This window comes from Limulus polyphemus, unplaced genomic scaffold (genome assembly GCF_000517525.1).
Source record: "Limulus polyphemus unplaced genomic scaffold, Limulus_polyphemus-2.1.2 Scaffold1158, whole genome shotgun sequence".
Taxonomy (NCBI): domain Eukaryota; kingdom Metazoa; phylum Arthropoda; class Merostomata; order Xiphosura; family Limulidae; genus Limulus; species Limulus polyphemus.
Genome location: NW_013666768.1, coordinates 290051 through 308525, shown reverse-complemented (window position 1 = coordinate 308525; position 18475 = coordinate 290051). Strand labels below are relative to the sequence as shown.

The 18475-nt window shown below is 31.7% G+C and overlaps 1 protein-coding gene across 1 annotated transcript in view; it reads right to left on the bottom strand.

Annotated features, from left to right (window-relative positions):
• Nucleotides 1-822: 822 nt before the first annotated feature.
• LOC106462407 (glycine receptor subunit alphaZ1-like) overlaps nt 823-18475 on the bottom strand; it is a 37722-nt gene continuing 20069 nt past the window's right edge. Inside the window, exons 4-8 of the mRNA XM_013922334.2 lie at nt 12072-12283; nt 10755-10837; nt 4981-5109; nt 2790-3118; nt 823-2107 (exon numbers count right to left, since the gene is read on the bottom strand). Of these exons, the coding sequence (XP_013777788.2) occupies nt 1937-2107; nt 2790-3118; nt 4981-5109; nt 10755-10837; nt 12072-12283 (924 nt within the window). The 3' untranslated portion in view covers nt 823-1936. The remainder of the gene's footprint in view (nt 2108-2789; nt 3119-4980; nt 5110-10754; nt 10838-12071; nt 12284-18475) is intronic.

Here is an 18475-nt window from a genome sequence, read left to right as displayed (position 1 = left end):
GAAAATAATTGCATGAAAAGCTTTCTTTACGTGTTTCACCTCATTACATTTACTCCTTTGTTCGGTTATGTAACTTTCTAAAGGACGCAGATTAAAAAAAAACATTAAGCATACCGCTCTAAACTGCCAGGTGGTGTTTATATGTAAATGCATGTATTTCAAAAGAAACGTTAAAACATTAAAAATTAACTGTGTATTGAAAGCCGACACGACTTTTGTAATAACTATAAGCTTTCTCCAGATCTTATTAAGGAAGTATAAAAACTTGTTAGTTGGTGATGACCAACCTAATATTCCCAACCAGAATAATAGTCGAGCATAGTTTTGTTCTGAATGAAAATAGACTAGAGCATGAAAATATAGTTACATTTCATTTACAAACTTATCTGGTTTACCCTTCTGTTTTCTTGACAACAATAAGAACACATACAGCTCTGAAAACGACAATGTTTAGGTAACCATTTTGAAATTATTTGCCAGGAGCATCACACTAAGAGTAGAGATAAACATTGGTTCATCTCTAGATCATTTTTAAAGGTCAAGGCCACTAGTTAAGAATCAAGGACATTATAAAATATACAAAAAAGCGATCTCTAACATGAAGGTGTTCTGAATAAATTCGGAACATTAAGGCATATTTTATTACAGTAGAGGGCCAATCCTGAGAAGAGTGACTTTCAAGTTCACTGGAAGTGCACAGAAAATTATAATCAAAGAAATTAAAGATTCCAATGTCCTGAAGTAGCTTCAAATTAAATAATTTGTATTTGAAGTGTAAAAAAAGCCATTGTAGACAATAAGTGAGCTGCACATTCAGGAAAGTTAATCATAATGTAGCATATTTTATTTTAGAAACTTCAAGGGAAAAACAACAACATTGAAATATACAAAAAGTTTCAATCTGTTGTCCAATAATGATAATTTGTACTGGCAGAAGCACTTAAGAAGCACTGACATAAGCACAACTGTAGATTAAAAATTAAGTTTTAGTACCCCTTAATTACAATATTCACTCTGAATTTAAATGCTATCGAAACTTAAGGTATTTTAAAACATGTTCACAATTAAATTACCTCTACCAATAAAACATAAGGACATGTATACTAACTTTAGTTATGTATTACCTGTTTACATATGATTCAAAGACAAGTCAAAGTAAGTCTTAAGCTCTTAACAATATGTATTATTGTTTTGCATGTCTGAAGAAAAGGAATACATGATGAAGAAATACTTCAAGCATGCTTCATGTGGTTACTACAAAAACAAACAAAGTATAAAACTACTTGCCACTTTGAAATAATTATTTCTTACACTTGAGGAAGACAAAGGCATTTTTCACAGTACATTTAATACTTATTTTAAGATTATTTTGAGTGAAAAACAAGCAAATAAAAATAAATGTGTATGAACAGATATATGAATCTCTGTAAATAATGCATAATATATCAAACAATATAAGTTTTTTCTTTAATACAAGTCATAGAAAACAAACAAAATTAAATATTCTTGAAAAGCAGGATAGTATTATTCTTTAAAGTACGATATTATAACAAATATCTCTCTAGTTAGAACACGGACAAATACTAACAAATTTTAGTCCAATTTTTTCTAAGTATTATCAGGTATTTTGACCTGACGAAAAGAAAATTAAGCATTGTGAAAATTTATATAATAATTTTATATGCTGACATTCTTAATGTTTTCAACATTTGTTTTAAGAAATATCACTTAACTTTAGGTTAGTAGGTTCTATTTTGAACGTGTTAACCATGCCTTCCATAGACAATTAATAAAGAAAGATTTAATTTTCATATTTTAAAATCGTATGCAAGTCTCCAAAGATTTTACAAAATTGTGACTGCTATCGGTAATAAACATAATATCTGTATGACGTCGATCGTTGTCATCTATTCCTGATAAATGCAGTATAATCTGGTCAGGCGACCCAGTAAATGATGTTGAAGAGGATGTAGAAACCAGGAAATAAAACTCTTGAAGCAAGATCCAAACGGCTACTGGTCCCACATAAACAGTTACGAAACTTCTGACAAGTCGATTCTGTTTCTCCTTCCACTTTGTCTTCAATCTCGTGTTCTTGTAAATATTGCTGTAGATAGAAAAATTATTTTTCTGTAGCAGAAAGTTAAACATACAGATATTCGAGTAAAAAGCATGATAAAGTGATTTATTCGGGGGAAACGTACTATTGTATCGACATGTTATTAGTCTGCTTATGTGAATATTTCAGAAAATGTAATATACTTTCGGAAACTGTAGTAGCCTAGATTTTAAAATCTGTTTCAGCTTGTTGAATTTATTAGCGCTTACAAACAATCAAAAACTTGTAAATATTTCTCAAAAATGGACTTTAATTGTATATCACCATGAAAACCCAGACTAACTATAAGCTACTTGTCAAATAAAAAGAACAACTGTCAACATTAGTGTTGTAGTTGATGGTTAAAAAGAACAATTGTCAACATTAATGTTGTAGTTGATGGTTAAAATAACATAAGAATGCTATAACTAGTCTTCTTTGTAATCAGGAATTATATTATAAATTTACTATTAGCGTGTGTTGGCTTATAAATTATATGTAACGAATTTGAGAAATCTAAACATAATTATTTACACTATTTGGTTTTATTTTTATAGTGAATTTCAAAATTTAAATTTTGTATTGTAATGAATTTATCTTACTCACCATATATATATATATATATATATACATGTGTGTGTGTGTGTGTGTTATATAGAAATGTAAGTATATCAACACGTAAGCTACTTACTATAGATCTTCGTCCCCAGATCATGTGAATCAACATAAACTCTACCAAGGCTGAGGACAAGAACACAAAATGAAGAGAGATCCAGTTGGATAATGACGTAGCGTATGCCAGTTTCGGAAGTTCAGTATCAAACCCCAACACACAGAGAGCAGCCAATAACAAAAGTGTCACCAGAAGTCCAAGACGAAGAATTATCAACTTTGGATTTATCCAGAAGGACAACCAGGACATGAGAACCACGACAATGAGAGGAAGATACGCTGATATTATGTATAACTGACCTCTTCTTTTCAATGTGATCTGAGCGTAGACACGAGAATAGCTTCCCGCTATATAATAATGTAAACATTAATATTAAAAAATACTGTACTCACATCATTTCTACTAAACTGCTATAGCTGCTAATACGTCACAAATTGTACTTGCTAAGTAGGCGTAATTATATTGCTTTATTTCACGTCTTATAGACAGATACAATTAAATTTCATATAATGAAACTATCACACATGGCTTTAGTCATATGTATCAGAATGTTTTCAGAACACCTCTAGTGGACTGTAATAATAATAAAAGTGTCAGAGAACCATTACTTTTAACGAAACGCAAACTTCAACTAAAATATTATCAAGCATGTAATTTGTGTATGTGTCACTAAAATTCGGAGATCGATTCCCTGCAGTGGAAATGGGCGCAAATAGCTTTACGCTAAAACGAACAAACTGTATGTATGTTATGAAACTACAACTAAATATGTTAGACTGACAGTTCTTGTGAAAGGTTTAATAAAAATGATAAGTTGACGACACCCAAGTTCTGACATGCAAAATGATTTATTTGTATAACGTTAAAAGCTTAAAACTACATGTTTCGGTGGAATATGCTCCACCATCTTTGTATCACCCATTACCACAGAAAATGTCCTTGTTTATGTATTTTGTACATAGGGCCTTTAATGTCTCTGCATATAATGAAGATTTAATGTTAGAATTCAATTATTTAAAATATATATCAAATGATAGAGGGTATCAACCTAATATTATAGATACGATCTATAAAAAATTGTAATAAATTACAAACTTCTGATTACACCAAATAGCATACAATCAAAAAGTGATGTAAGGGAAGTATATGTTTGCCATAGTTCCATCATGGTCAGCAAAAACAGATAATGTTTTTATGATAAAAACGGGTTGTCAAATAACCTTTACTCCTCAATTAATACTCATTAATATTATTAATGGTGTGAAAGATAAAATTGAAGTAAAGGATAAACATGAAATATATTGGTTTAAGTTATATTGTTATATAATGTTATATTAAGTTATATATATGTAGAAATTTGAACTTTAGAATCAAATAACATAATAATGCTGTTGATAAATTCAAAACGAGTGATTGAGCCTTAGCGGAACATGTGGCGAACTTTTTACATGTTATTAATTCAAAGAATGTAAAAAAAAACTACTTAAAGAAATAAAGTTGGAAAAGGACCAAATATAAAATATTCGTTAGAAATTGTTAAAAACAAAATGGTTTTGGATAGAGATTTAGTTGTAAGCGCCACGGAAGTAAAATTCTGGAAGTCAATTTTCTAGATGGCACTACTGAGCAAGATGCACGTACATTTACAAGGTATATAAATGAATTTTTTGTATCTTCTTGGTCTCCTGAAGATAGTAGAGTTTGTTCCACCGAAGCATGTAGACTTTTATTTTTTTATTTTAATTTTATACAAATATATTATTGTGGATGTAGAAACGTTGATTATTATTTAGATTAAACCACCGCTGCTAGATAATTGTGATTAACACACAACTATGAGATTCTTTAAACAATATATGCACAGAAATTACAGAATAAACGATTGTAGTAAGTTTTACGTGCTTCTATTTTACACGTTTCAGAGTTTAACAGTATCAATAATTTAACTTGTTTTAAAACCTAACCAATTTGTTGATATCTTAAATCAAAGGCAGACCAAAAATGGTGAAGTAAGACAAGTAACTGAATAGTTACTTTACCTGAAAAAAGTTGAGATTGTAATTATTTTCTAATAACCTGTTTGTTTGTATTTAGCCAAAATGTACTTCACACAATTATTTTTCCAAAATATCATTTGTTTTACTCATTGCAATCTAGAAATATATAAATCAAATACTAAGTTCTGAGATTAGCTTAAAATTTTACTCACTACTCAAATGAATAACACTTTCCCTGGTCGTCAAATTCTTAATGATAAAATCAGTTATTCGTTCCGAGTTCAATCCAAGTGACTGTTTTGATTGCCATTTTATCATCATTTTATCAGATGTGTAAGCATCTGGAAAAAAAAAGGAATATTATTATAAATACGTTTATTACAAGATAAAATTGTATGCGCTTTATTGTATCGAAGTAGGATGTTTTTTCATCACCGTTATCATTTGGTTTGTTCGACATCTTAGTTTCAAGTCAAGGAATGTTTGTGGTTCGATTGTAGTTTTGATGTTAATCCTCTTCCATTTTTAAAATTTCAGTTACCCTTGTAGTTTTTCAGGAGGACCTTTTTGAAAATTAAAGTACATAAGTTCTCTAAGATGGCCTGGAATCGCCTAGTGGTTAAGGCGCTTGACTAGCAACGTGAAGGTCGTGGGTTCGAATTCCGTGCGCGAACATGGGCGCTCTTTTAGCCGTGGGGGCGTTATAATGTGATAGTCTATCACTGCTAAGTTAGGGACCGCTAGCGTAGATAGCCCTCGTGTAGCTTTGCACGAATTTCAAAACAAACCAAACCATTCTCTAAGTTTTATTGCTAATTATAAACAGATATTAATTAGGATAGATTAACTTCTGATCAAAGCAAGTTACTTACTTAGATCGAAACTAAAAACCAACCTCGTAATAAGTACAGCTAATTAACCTATACTTTTCTTACGTTCTTAATTATAAAGATTATAGTGCATTGCTTCATTATTTTAATACTCTTGCATAACGATATTTGCGGCCGTAAACCCAATAATATTTCACTAAGTTAAATAAGTTTAGGAGACTTAGGTTAGTCATAAATCAACATACTGACATAACATCAAATAAGTTTAGGAGACTTAGGTTAATCATAAATCAACATACTGACCTAACATCAAATAAGTTTAGGAGACTTAGGTCAATCATAAATCAACATGCTGACATAACATTAAATAAGTTTAGGAGACTTAGGTCAATCATAAATCAACATGCTGACATAACATTAAATAAGTTTAGGAGACTTAGGTCAATCATAAATCAACATGCTGACATAACATCAAATAAGTTTAGGAGACTTAGGTTAGTCATAAATCAACATGCTGACATAACATTAAATAAGTTTAGGAGACTTAGGTTATTCATAAATCAACATGCTGACATAACATCAAATAAGTTTAGGAGACTTAGGTTAGTCATAAATCAACATACTGACATAACATTAAATAAGTTTAGGAGACTGCTGATATAATAGTGCAAAATAATCTTTATAGTAATGACCACCCCCCGTGGCTCAACGGTAAGTCTGAAGGATTATGACACTAAAAAATTGTTTTCGATACCCGTGGTGGGCATAACAGCGATATATCATTGTGTAGCTTTGCGCTTAACAACAAAAGAAGCAAAACTTCACAGTAAAATATAAAAATAAGAAAATAAGAAATAAAACTAGATATATTAAACATTCTAATCAAAACTATTGATTCAAGTAACATTACATATATAATGGAATATACATTAATTACGGAACACGTAAGTTTGACCGTGACCCTTGAAAACTCCTTTTAACACCCACACCACCAGCTCTTACTGTCAGTCTCTGTTATTTTTATATCTTAATCTAAAATACATTGTTCTGTCATATAACTAAACCGAACTGAGCTATTTCGTCTTTCTATAAATATGTATCTTTATCATCTGAAAGCTAGCAAAAAACATCACTTACGTAGAGATGCCCAAAAATTAGCATTTGTACAAACTGTGTAATCTCTTAATCCAGATTACTTCTTGTTTGTTTTCAGTCTGGATGTTTCCATGAACTCGACCACAAGCATAGTTATACCTATTGTCATTCAGGTCTCCATATTTGACCCCTGCAACTAAAAACTTGATTCGCAGTAGAAACCTAGTAAATATGGTGTTCTTCATTATTGCTCCCATGCATTTTATTTTATTTCGATTACAAACTATTTATTTGCTTCATTATTTTACTCACCCTTGAAGAACTTCCAGAAAGAAAATAATCTATTCAGTTGGGGCTAAGAGAAAACACATTAACTAACCTTTTTTAACGTATTGAATGTCGTGTTTATTGTTGTTGTTTTGTTTTCGTTTACTCCTACATATAGTACTATCTTCATTATTGTCACACTGCGATACAACCCAGATTTAAGCGGAAAACTTTATCTCTATGCAAATATTTTCCACTAGAACACGTCTTCTCTATATTTCCCATCAAGTGAAATATTTATGTGGTAAGTGGTAAACTTTTCCCATAAAATTTAGCTTTAGGCTCAGTTAAATCATATCTGAGATTCTGCAGACAGTCTATATCGCACTAAGAAAGATTATTCCAAGACCAATTTTTAGAAGAAAAGGAAGAAGTTGTCTTTTACAGCCTGAGCCAATAACAGCAGCAGTAACTGGATATGGAATGAATTTTTGACTTTTGAACTATGTATTGGAGCAAGTAAACACATTACACATGTTATCTAATGACATGGAGTAATACTGCCGTGACTCTGTATACAGGACCGAGCTTTGGGCCAAATCTAGGGTATTGTCACAGTTGTTCCAATGCTGGGGGGTAACTATTGTTATGTTTCTGAACGAGTCTAAAAATCTTATATCACATTAAATTCAGCAGCTTCGTTTTTTGCAGTTGTTGTTCTTAAGTCTAAAAACGAAGATAAGCAGTCAAAAGGGGTAGAATTATTTCACTTTTTTCTTCTTTTCCTTATTGAGAGGAAAAACCTATAACAAACGAATGAGGAGCGGCACGAAACAGACTTCGACTTCAGATATTCATCTGAACGAGGGATTCCCAAGTGTAGCACATATAGTAATGTTTCTATGAAAATAAACGGTTTTATAACATTAATGCTAAGTTACTCTTCAGAGCCACTAGATTAAAACTGATTACTTAAAGGCCAAGGAGCAGTTGGAAAACCGAAAACTATAAGATGGCGTAGTGGTATAAGACACTGAATTTGTGCTCTAAAGTTTTCTCTGACATCTAAGGTTTAAGTCCCACTTCGAGTGGAATCTCACTTTTTATTAATTCTAAAATATACGCTCTCAAAATGTGTTATATACTTTATACCCTAAGAGAAATAAGCCCTCAGAGATTGGTTCATAAATATTGTTGTTCATATCGTTTGTGTTCTTGTTATTTTCTGGTATCAAAATCAGTATACTTAAACTGACTAAAACAGTATGTTCGAATGTTAATCAAGATATGAATAAAGCTCATTTATTTGAAAAAATAGTCTTACTAAATAAACAACAAAAGTAATCAAAAATTTGCACCATTTTGTATGAACATCATTTAACCTTTTTAAATACAGAAAAAAAACTTATTGTAGTTCTCTAATAAACACTCATAAATTAACAAACACTTTTAGTGTCCATGTGTAAAATATCTAGAGGAATGATATTAAGTCCACTTAAGTTATTAGACATTAACATTAATATTATTTTACACACAAGGACAGACTTTTGGACTAGCCTGGGGTATTGACAGAGGCTTTCTAATTCTGGAATGCTACTTGTTTTCTAAATCTATCTAGACGCTCTTACGTCCCCTTAAAAGCAGCAACTTCATACTTATTTTAGATTAAGAGAAATGAGCCGTCAACAAGTGGTACAGTTTTTGTTCTTCTTTTGGTACTCTTCTCATTTTGAAAGCAAAACGTAATGCTAGCAAAGTGAAGATATCACACGACTGTCACACAAGAAGATTAGATATCGAATTTAACTGAAAAATGCAGCTGGTTTGGCATCTTTATCATGTATAGTAGCAAAAAACAACATCCCTCTTATTATTCTATGGTTTATCCAAACCACAGCAACTAGAGGTATAAATGTAATCTGAATTTTTTTAAATTACTTTAGCGTGTAAGAGTAAATGGAAAAGCTAAAGTCAAAGGGTTGTCTGAGGGGCAAAGATTAATTGCCCATATTGCAGTGTAATTTCATGGTGCAAGTGCAAATCTCATTTCAGTTTGCATGTTATATTTCAATATTGTGTAACATATGGCATACGTTAATAGAAAAAACAGGCAAAAAATAGTAGATATGTGAGTGTGTACGTAAAATCTATAATACAATTTCGTAAAATTCAAGTTTTTTGTTTTTGAAAACTGCAATTAAAATTAGAAGGAGTGACTTCTTATCCAAACATTTTCAATGTACAAAAATAGGTAAGTTAAAATACAAAGGCCAGCCATATAAAAACATGATATAAAAAAGTTATATACAAGGGCAGACTCTATAAAGATGTGGCCGACATGGCCAAGTGGTTAGGGCTCGAAATCTGAGGGGCGCGGGTTCGAATCCCCGTCACACCAAACATGCTCGCCCTTTCAGCCGTGGGGGCTTTATAATGTGACGGTCAATCCCACTATTCGTTGGTAAAAGAGTAGCCCAAGAGTTGGCGGTGGGTGGTAATGACTAGCTGCCTTACACTGCTAAATAAGGGACGGCTAGCGCAGATAGCCTTCGTGTAGCTTTTCGCGAAATTCAAAAACAAACAAACAAACTATAAAGATGTGATATAAAAAGTTATATACAAGGGCAAACTCTATAAAGATATTTCTGCTTGTTCCAGTTACGATAAAAATAGAAGTCAAGTATTCCACAATTTTTATCTTGTTTAACTTAGCCACTTTTACATTACATCTTTACACTGTTTGTCTTTTTATATAACTTGGTTCTTTTTTGATATCACATCTTTATGTGTCTGATTCCTTAATTCTAACTTGCCTTTTTTATATAAGTAAAATGTTTTGATCAAATAGTAAGAATACGTACACACCTGCACCAACACACATGTCTATTTATACAACGTGGCGACTATACTTAATGCAGTCTCGCCACGCTTCAAAGGTTTTGTCAATAGTTATTAAAGGTTCTTGATTTAGCCTTCTTTGCTCTCAAACATATCTTATACTCAGGGTTTTCTATGGAATATCTTACATTCTTTTTGTTATAAAATAAATAAATAACCGAAACTAATGGAATCTTTTAAAATATTTTTGGGAAGTACCTTCTTCTTCTTTGGAGTTCTTAATGGGAGTCTTGTAAACGCAAAACCTAATATTGCGTAGATTTCAATGGAATATTTTTTAAAAGAAACTATCAGAGTGAATCTTCCACTTTTATGCAGTTAAAGGAAAACATCACCGAATATGTTTTTTAAAGACATAAGGACTTAGAATCAACTACAATTAACACTTATGTGCAGCTGAACTTTATTGTGATTAAAGCTTTAATGCCACACTCTAAATGGTTTAAATAAAAACAATGTCGGCTTATATTTAAATTCTGTGACAAGTTTCAGAACCTGCACATTTATACTTTGTGGACAACTTTTAGCCATGTCATTCCAGATCTTCAAATTTTAACAAACGTATTCATTACTAGTTAGTATGGTGAAAATGATAACATCAATAAGTCTGACCTTTCTTCCTAAGCTCTTGTGTTGTAATAGCTTTTTATTTACGCAACCAGTACAGAAATATATTCCTTAAAAGTTTTTTTATAAAAGTACAATCCTACTTCAGAAACATTTTCTCTTTCCAACCGTTTAGGCTTAAATATATTTCTAAAGGAACACTTCAAAATGAAAAACCTTTTATAGGGATATAACAAAAGAGCAGGAACGATAATTGTAATTAAGTTGATTTTCCAAAAGTCAGTTTTATATTTAATATACAGAACTCCCCATAAAAAGAGCAAACTTACAAGATTCAATGTCAAGTCTGATCATGTTTTCGTCAGTAGGAAAATTTTTAAAGTCCATGATACTCCGAGCACGAATGACATATCTGGTGAAAAGCGAGAATAAAATTTTATTATTATCTGTATTTAAATAAACTACTGAAAGAAATAAATACAAATGAACAAATTTTATATTCGAATGTACTAGACATTGAATTATTAATTATGCTTTATTAAGTAGATTGAAGGAAATAAGGTTAATTTAAGTCTGAAAAGTTACCTTTAGCCTAACAACGTTTAAAGTCATTTCGTATATATTTCACGCCAAGTGAATTCAATTACTAAGATGAAAACTATTATTCCAAACGATATTTTTTCATTATTTTATATTCGAATGTACTAGACATTGAATTATTAATTATGCTTTATTAAGTAGATTGAAGGAAATAAAGTTAATTTAAGTCTGAAAAGTTACCTTTAGCCTAACAACGTTTAAAGTCATTTCACATATATTTCACGCCAAGTGAATTCAATTACTAAGATGAAAACTATTATTCCAAACGATCTTTTTTCATTATTTTTCAGTCTTCTCTGGGTATATTTTTCTCATGATAGGTTGCGTTTCAGCTTAACAAAGATTATAAATAATTTTTAACATTTTTTTCCAGTAACTAGAGTTACACTAACTTAGAACTAAACAATTACTGGTAAGGTTAATAAAACAATTACTGTTAAGTTTAATTAAACAATTATTGGTAATGTTAATTAAACAATTATTGGTAATTTTAATTAAACAATTACTGGTGGGGGTAATTAAACAATTGCTGGTAAGGTTGATTCCAAAAAAATCATCGCAAGTCCTTCATTAATGAATTTTTAATAAAAGCTAATTAATCTTTGAAGCCAATGTAAAGATCAAATAATTTCCATCTAGAATATTGGTATTTGCTTCTGATGTGATTAACTCTTTCAGTTGAAATTACATTACCCAAATAAATAGAGAACTGGCAATGATATAAATTCTAACATGATTTACCTCTAACATGTTATCTTTAACCATATACATCTACTATAAATATATAAAAATATGTTAATTTGCTAGATAATTTTTGATATTACAATTTCTATTTTATTGATAGTGTTTTTATATGTATGAACAAAATTTGGTTTAAAAAGTTTCATATATTTATTAGTATTAATAGTATAAATTAGTTGAAACATCTGACATTCTCTCATACTACTAACTCGTATTAGATTTTAATACGCATATAATTTACAACTAAATAAAAGTATTGTAATATGTTTAGTATTTTTATGTAATTTAAAAAATAATAATAATACCTCGTGCTGTATAGCACACGTCCATCCTTATATAACCTCAGAAGAAAATTAGAATTGGGATTGTGAACTTCTTGAGCATTTACAAAGAAGAGATCAGGGACCCAGATTTCCTTTTTATATGGAACATCGATATACTCTAGATCTGCAAATAATTCGCAACGAAGTCGATCATCATGCCACCTCATACGGAAGTAGAAATCCATCTCGAAACTCTATAGTAAGATAATTAAACAGAAACTTAATAAGAGAAGAAAGATCATCCTAAGTTGATATGACACTTAGGAAAACCTTCAGCAGCAGCTATGTTTCATTATCTAAAGTGAAGAGATTTTTCGAACGATGTTTTGAAGTTGAACCAAATGTCTGATTTTAATTTTAAAAATTAGAATTAATAATATTTAAAACTAAAACTAATAAAATAAAGCACATTGATGTTATGAGACAGGAGGGCCTGGCCCCCAATAATTGTTGAGGGGGCCAACATATTTCTTACCCCCTCAATATTTCAAAATATCAAAAACATCTTTTGTGCTTCATAGAGAGTGAAAAAGAAAAGCCAATCGCGTGGTGCTTCCGTAGTTATTTAGAAATTATAAATTCAATGATGTATTGAAGCTATGCCCCTCACCGGCCGTCAGTCTGCAATGGGTATCTTGCGGTTGCACGGCAAGTAACACTCGGGCACTGTTGCTCTCACACATCCCCACTCAACCCAGTGTTAAACATCTTTCTACACCAGTAAATTGTATTATAGTACAAATTATAGAACTTCTCAGATCTTCTTACCACTATGCGGCAGGAGTGTCGTAATACTTTATTACTTTTTGCTGCAGGATAGAGTTTTAATATTTTTACTGAAAAAAATCGCTTCAAGTAATAGATATTCGCGCTTTCATAAATAACCAAACAAAGTCAGACTTGCCAATATTCTAACAGCAACCATATGAATATTTTAACGACGTCGGCATAGTCTTTGTGTCATCATTAGGTAACGGCATTTTTCTATTTATTCAGAAAAGGTAATAATTCAGTTTTATGTTTTGCTCACGTTATTTTACGATATAAGAACGTGTACTAAACCAAGAACTTCACATTGAGGAAATAGCTTTGAAAACAACGAAAAGTGAGCTCTCTCTGAAGTGTTATAGAGGAGTTTCATAGGTCCAAACTACCTTCTAATATGAGTTTTACTCCAACCTAATTGAAAATTATATTTACTCTCTCATCTGAAATACTCCTATTCTACAACTCAATTTGCAGTTCAATCTAAATTTTTTAAACAAATCCATTGTACAATGGCACTTGGAACTCGCTTGAGTATTTGGAATAGTTCATCCACATAAAAGACCAATATATATTGTAACCCTGTTGACCTTATGAACTTAGTTAATTCTAATTTCAATGAGGCTATTTCATCTTTCATAAGGTACTGTCAGCCGTAAGATAAGTATTTAGAAATGTTTTTCACATTAAAACTGTTGTTTTTATTTTCACTATTCGGTGTTCTAACTAAAATTTAGCTTGATGTAACGCAATCTGAGGCTCGCAGATTCGGATCCGTTCCACGAAAATGCTCAACCTTTCAGTCATGTGGGGGAAGAGGATATAATGCGACAATCAATACCAATATTCGATGGTAAAGAGTAGCCCAATAGTTGGCAGTGGTTGGTGTTAACTAGCTCTAATCTATTACTTCAAAATAAGGGACGGCTACTGCAGATATGCAGATACCCCTCGACTATCTTTGCATGAAATTAAACAGACAAATCTAACCAATGTTTACAAGGAGACATTTCACCTTGGCACTAGATATGGCCGATATAGTATGACTGACATATTACTACATAACCTACATAAATGATTAACTTTTAACTCTCTTGTATAAAAAAAAACTAAATAAAATAAACAAAATAAATTAAATAATAATGCCTACACTAAACAGTCTTGTATATCCAACATATGTATTCGCTAGTATTCTTGTTCCTGGAGCAAGTCAAGCAAACACATAGTCAACGAGAGAGAACTACACTACTAATTATAAGAACTTATGAATTTCTATTCAAAGAAATCCAGAGCTCAACCACAAGGCCAACCTCGCCTATTTGTCGAAATAAATACAGTAAAGCATATTTTAGCCCGAGTTTCAGATTTTTTTATGTTAGTAGTTCAATCAGATTGAGAACAAAAATAAATACTATTTGTTTATTAAATTTTGTAGCGATGTAGAATGGATTATTTAAATACGTTCATTGTATAATTTCGCAATCCCTTCAGTAATTTGTAGCTGGCGAGGTCAAAGGAGGCCAATAGCTAAGAGATACTTTCGTGACTTAGTTCACTAGTATTATCTTTCCCTGCAAATCAAGAAAAGCCTTGACATCTATGCGACGCAGAAAGCATTTCACCAAGGAGATAGAATTTCCATGTCATAAATATTATATTTTTGATTATTTGATTCGCTATGACATGTGTAGCAATATTCAAGGTCTTAGTGGTGATGTTGCTTTATAAAACTCCAGAAATTTCTTTGTAACCCTCATTCAGCTTTAGATTCAAAACACACTACATTAGAAACCAAGTATTAACATGCTTTACCTTTATCCACGACAAGTACAATAAAATGATCCAATATATACCTAATTCATATATCGTCTCAACTACTATATTGTATCTTTCTCTCCCTTTTTCGTAGCAGAAAACGCCTCTTCAGGATGTACGTACTTCTTCTTAGTAATGTTTTCCATATCGGTTATCATTATCCTATGACATTAAAAATTAAAGCAAATTGGACCACTTTGCTGTGATTAAACGTCCTCATGAAACTGTATGCTCGAAGTGCTTCCTGTAAATTGATATAGGTATTTAACGTTGCAATGGGCGATTCAGAAATATTTACAGAAATCCTGTGATACTATTCACGCTTCCTACCTGTGAACAAGGCAGAGAGTAACTGGTACACTAAAATTTTTATTTCTTGTTTTTTAGTTCAGATTTATTGAATATTAACTTGTGAATTGTTTGTAACGTCTACACTGAAATGATATAGGTTTTGGTAGACTCCATAATTAGAGAAAATACTAAAATTAGGAAGTCGTTATAAAAATAGTTTCTGTTGTTTGAATTTACTCTTATCTTCCCACTTATGAGAAGAGTTATTTTCGTCAACAATGAAAAATAATTATAAAATTTTATGATTTGTAGTTCTGAGTTATTTATCAGTGATGAAAAATTTGTGTTTATAATTTCATGCAAAACTATACAATGTCTATCCTCATATAACCGTTGCTAATTTTGAACTGATACATTAGAGGTAAGACAGCTAGTCAACAGCACCTATTACCAACTCTTAGATTGCCCTTGTCTGATACAACAGTGGGATTTGACCGATACTCTTATAGTGCACTCACGGCCCCAAAGTGCGAAGCGCGTTTTTGTAGTAACGGATAACAAACCATGAATACTCAGCTTCACGGTCCGAGTATGGTAACCGCTAGGTTAATCCTTCCCAGAGAAATATGTAAAAATAATTTTATGTTTAATTTGGTTATTACTTCGCTATTTCATTTGGAAAAAATACGATAAGTTTTATAATACAAAATTTGGTTCGATGTATTTTGTGTCCTGGACTAAATGATACTTTTCCTTTAATATTTTGAAAATGTACACCATTGAAGCAATAATTTAAACTTATTTTTAAAATTATGATCTATTATAATAATCCTCATTACAAATTATAGCTTTTACATTAAGAAAAATTATTTTTTAGAACAGGTACGACGTTTCGATCCTTTGTATGATCGGTTTCAAGTACACAAGTTTTAACGGTAAAGAAGGTTTTCGTATTTAAATCAACATTGAACAATCTAATAACATTTTTAAATTTTAGAACTGACAGTGGTTACTTATGCATGTGCATATCAATCCAGAATATATATATAACTGTTTAGTTCCTTACTAAAGTAGTTACAGAAACTATTAACGAATTAAAAAAAAAAAACACAGACAAAAGACTTAACAAACAAACTCACAAAACACTACACAGACCAAAGGAAACTTAATCTATCTATCATCTTTGTCTTGCGTCACTACATTTATAGGTCTAACCTAGTTCCTCAATACCAAAAATTAGCACCTCGGATAAAACGCTAGAACTACAAACCATCTAAAGTCCGTAATGAATAGAAAAATTACAGGTATCGTTAATCTCGTATAACCATGGGCGCTCGCAGGAAGGGACCAGGGGGGTCATTTGACCACCCCTCCCCATGGATTTTCAAAAATAAAGAATTACTAGATATATAAGATTATTCTTCTATGTTACTGGAAAATCATAAGATATTTGTAATTACAGGGGTATTGACCGCCCTATTTTTTTTTTCTGCAGGCGCCCTTGCTTATAACCTAAGTTATAGTCTAATTTCAACAACACGAATGCTACAAAAGCCAACTAGCTAAGCTACCATTAAACAACATAAACATCACCGAAACATTACGCCTGTGCTACTTAGTCACAGGAGGGAAGAGATTTATTTCATTACAAAAAACAAAACAAATGAAATTAAAAAATGTGATTTTAAATTTAACTTTTCTAAAAACAGACAATTTGATGAACAAAGCTCAGCATAAAAATCAAAGGTATCATAGTAAAAACTCAAACGAAACTTTAAAGAAAAACTATAAAGGAAAAACATAGAGAATTGAAATTTCTTCGAAACAATTTTCTTAACCTCCGTAACAACCTTATATGTTGAATATCCCTGAAGATTCTAACTTAATTTTATCAGTAATACAGAAAAGCACCTACTTTAAAGGTTTAACTATCAAACAAAATTTAGATAAAAAGCTAAAAAAACTTTGTCTGTCAGCAACACCACACACCCACCCACCCCAAAAAAAACAACACCTGCCACTGTAAAGAAACCTCACGAACTTTCAAATAAGTGAATCTCAAACCATAGCCTTGAATAACGATCCTGACTACGCAGTAGTTCATCCCACCATCCTAGTGTTATATTTAGAAACTAGCTTTGAATACCTTTACAGGGAAGTAATAATAGAATCAGATCGCAAATCTAACTAATCCCAAGTCCAGAGCTGCATTAACCGTGGTGAAGTTGCACCAGGGCCCCAAGCGATGAGGGGCCCCTACTGACGATCCGGACCGTCAGTTTAACTTTCTCTCTCTTGTCGATAGATTTTTATGTTTTATCTATTATTTGTTATATTCGTACTCAATACACACAAGATCAATTTGACCTATCTCGTAACCATCATAAAAAATTGAAAATAAATCAAAATTACCATTTTTTCAAATACAGTAAAAGAACAGTGAGATTTCTAGAAAGAGAAAAAGAAAGCTGACAAATGATGAGACTTCTGAAGGTGAAATTAGTTTATCTGGAACTCAGAAGTTTCGCGTAGAAAATTTTGTACCGGTAATTGACAAGTTACAAGTGTGTTTGGAAAATCGGCTTGCTGCATATATAGCAACAGAAATGAAGTTTGGTTTTCTACCTAATTTCAAATATTTAAATGAGTCTGAAATTCTTGCTGCAGCTAAATGATTGGGAAACATATACTCTCCAGATCTAGACAGCTCTTTTCCCGATGAAATGGTACAGTTTGCTAAACTTTCTATAGAGAAACATCATCCGCCCAACAATGCATCGAACAATCAGAAAAAACAAACTCTAATCTATTTTTCTTAATGTTGACGTGGCATTAAAAATATACTTGAGCCTACGCGCCACGAACTGCACGAACTTACATAGTTTAGATAGTAACATCATTATGTCCAACTTTGATGTCGTAAACATTTCTCATCAAAACCCTTGTTATGAAGCGATACAACTTACTACAATACCTGATGATGACAAAACCTTGTCGAAACGTTGTACATTTGCTGTTATATTAAAGTTTTTCTTCATTACCCATTCAAGCCGTCTCCAGCCATTACCTAATCGAACTGTTATAACTAACTATATTTACATGGATTTGCCATGGAAAATCCATTATCAGGTACTTTGGTCACTCTTTTCTTTCATCACATGGCATAGTCACTTCTATATATAAGCCTGAATTTTGACTTATATTTGTAAATGACGTTTATTGCGGCTTTACTTGTCAAGATGAACAAACAAAATTTTTTCAACACATAAACAACCAACATAAAGACATAATTCACAGTTCAAAATGAAAATAATTACAAAATAAGTTTCTAAACGCTAACATCATACGAGCCCCCAAGGCTTCTACCTCTAAAATTCATAGAAAAAACATGTACAGCAGAACTTACATGAACAGGTTTTCTACGCATGTAGGCCCGGCATAGCCAGGTGGTTAGGGCGCTCGACTCACAATCCAAGGGTCGCGGGTTCGAATCCCCGTCACACCAAACATGCTCG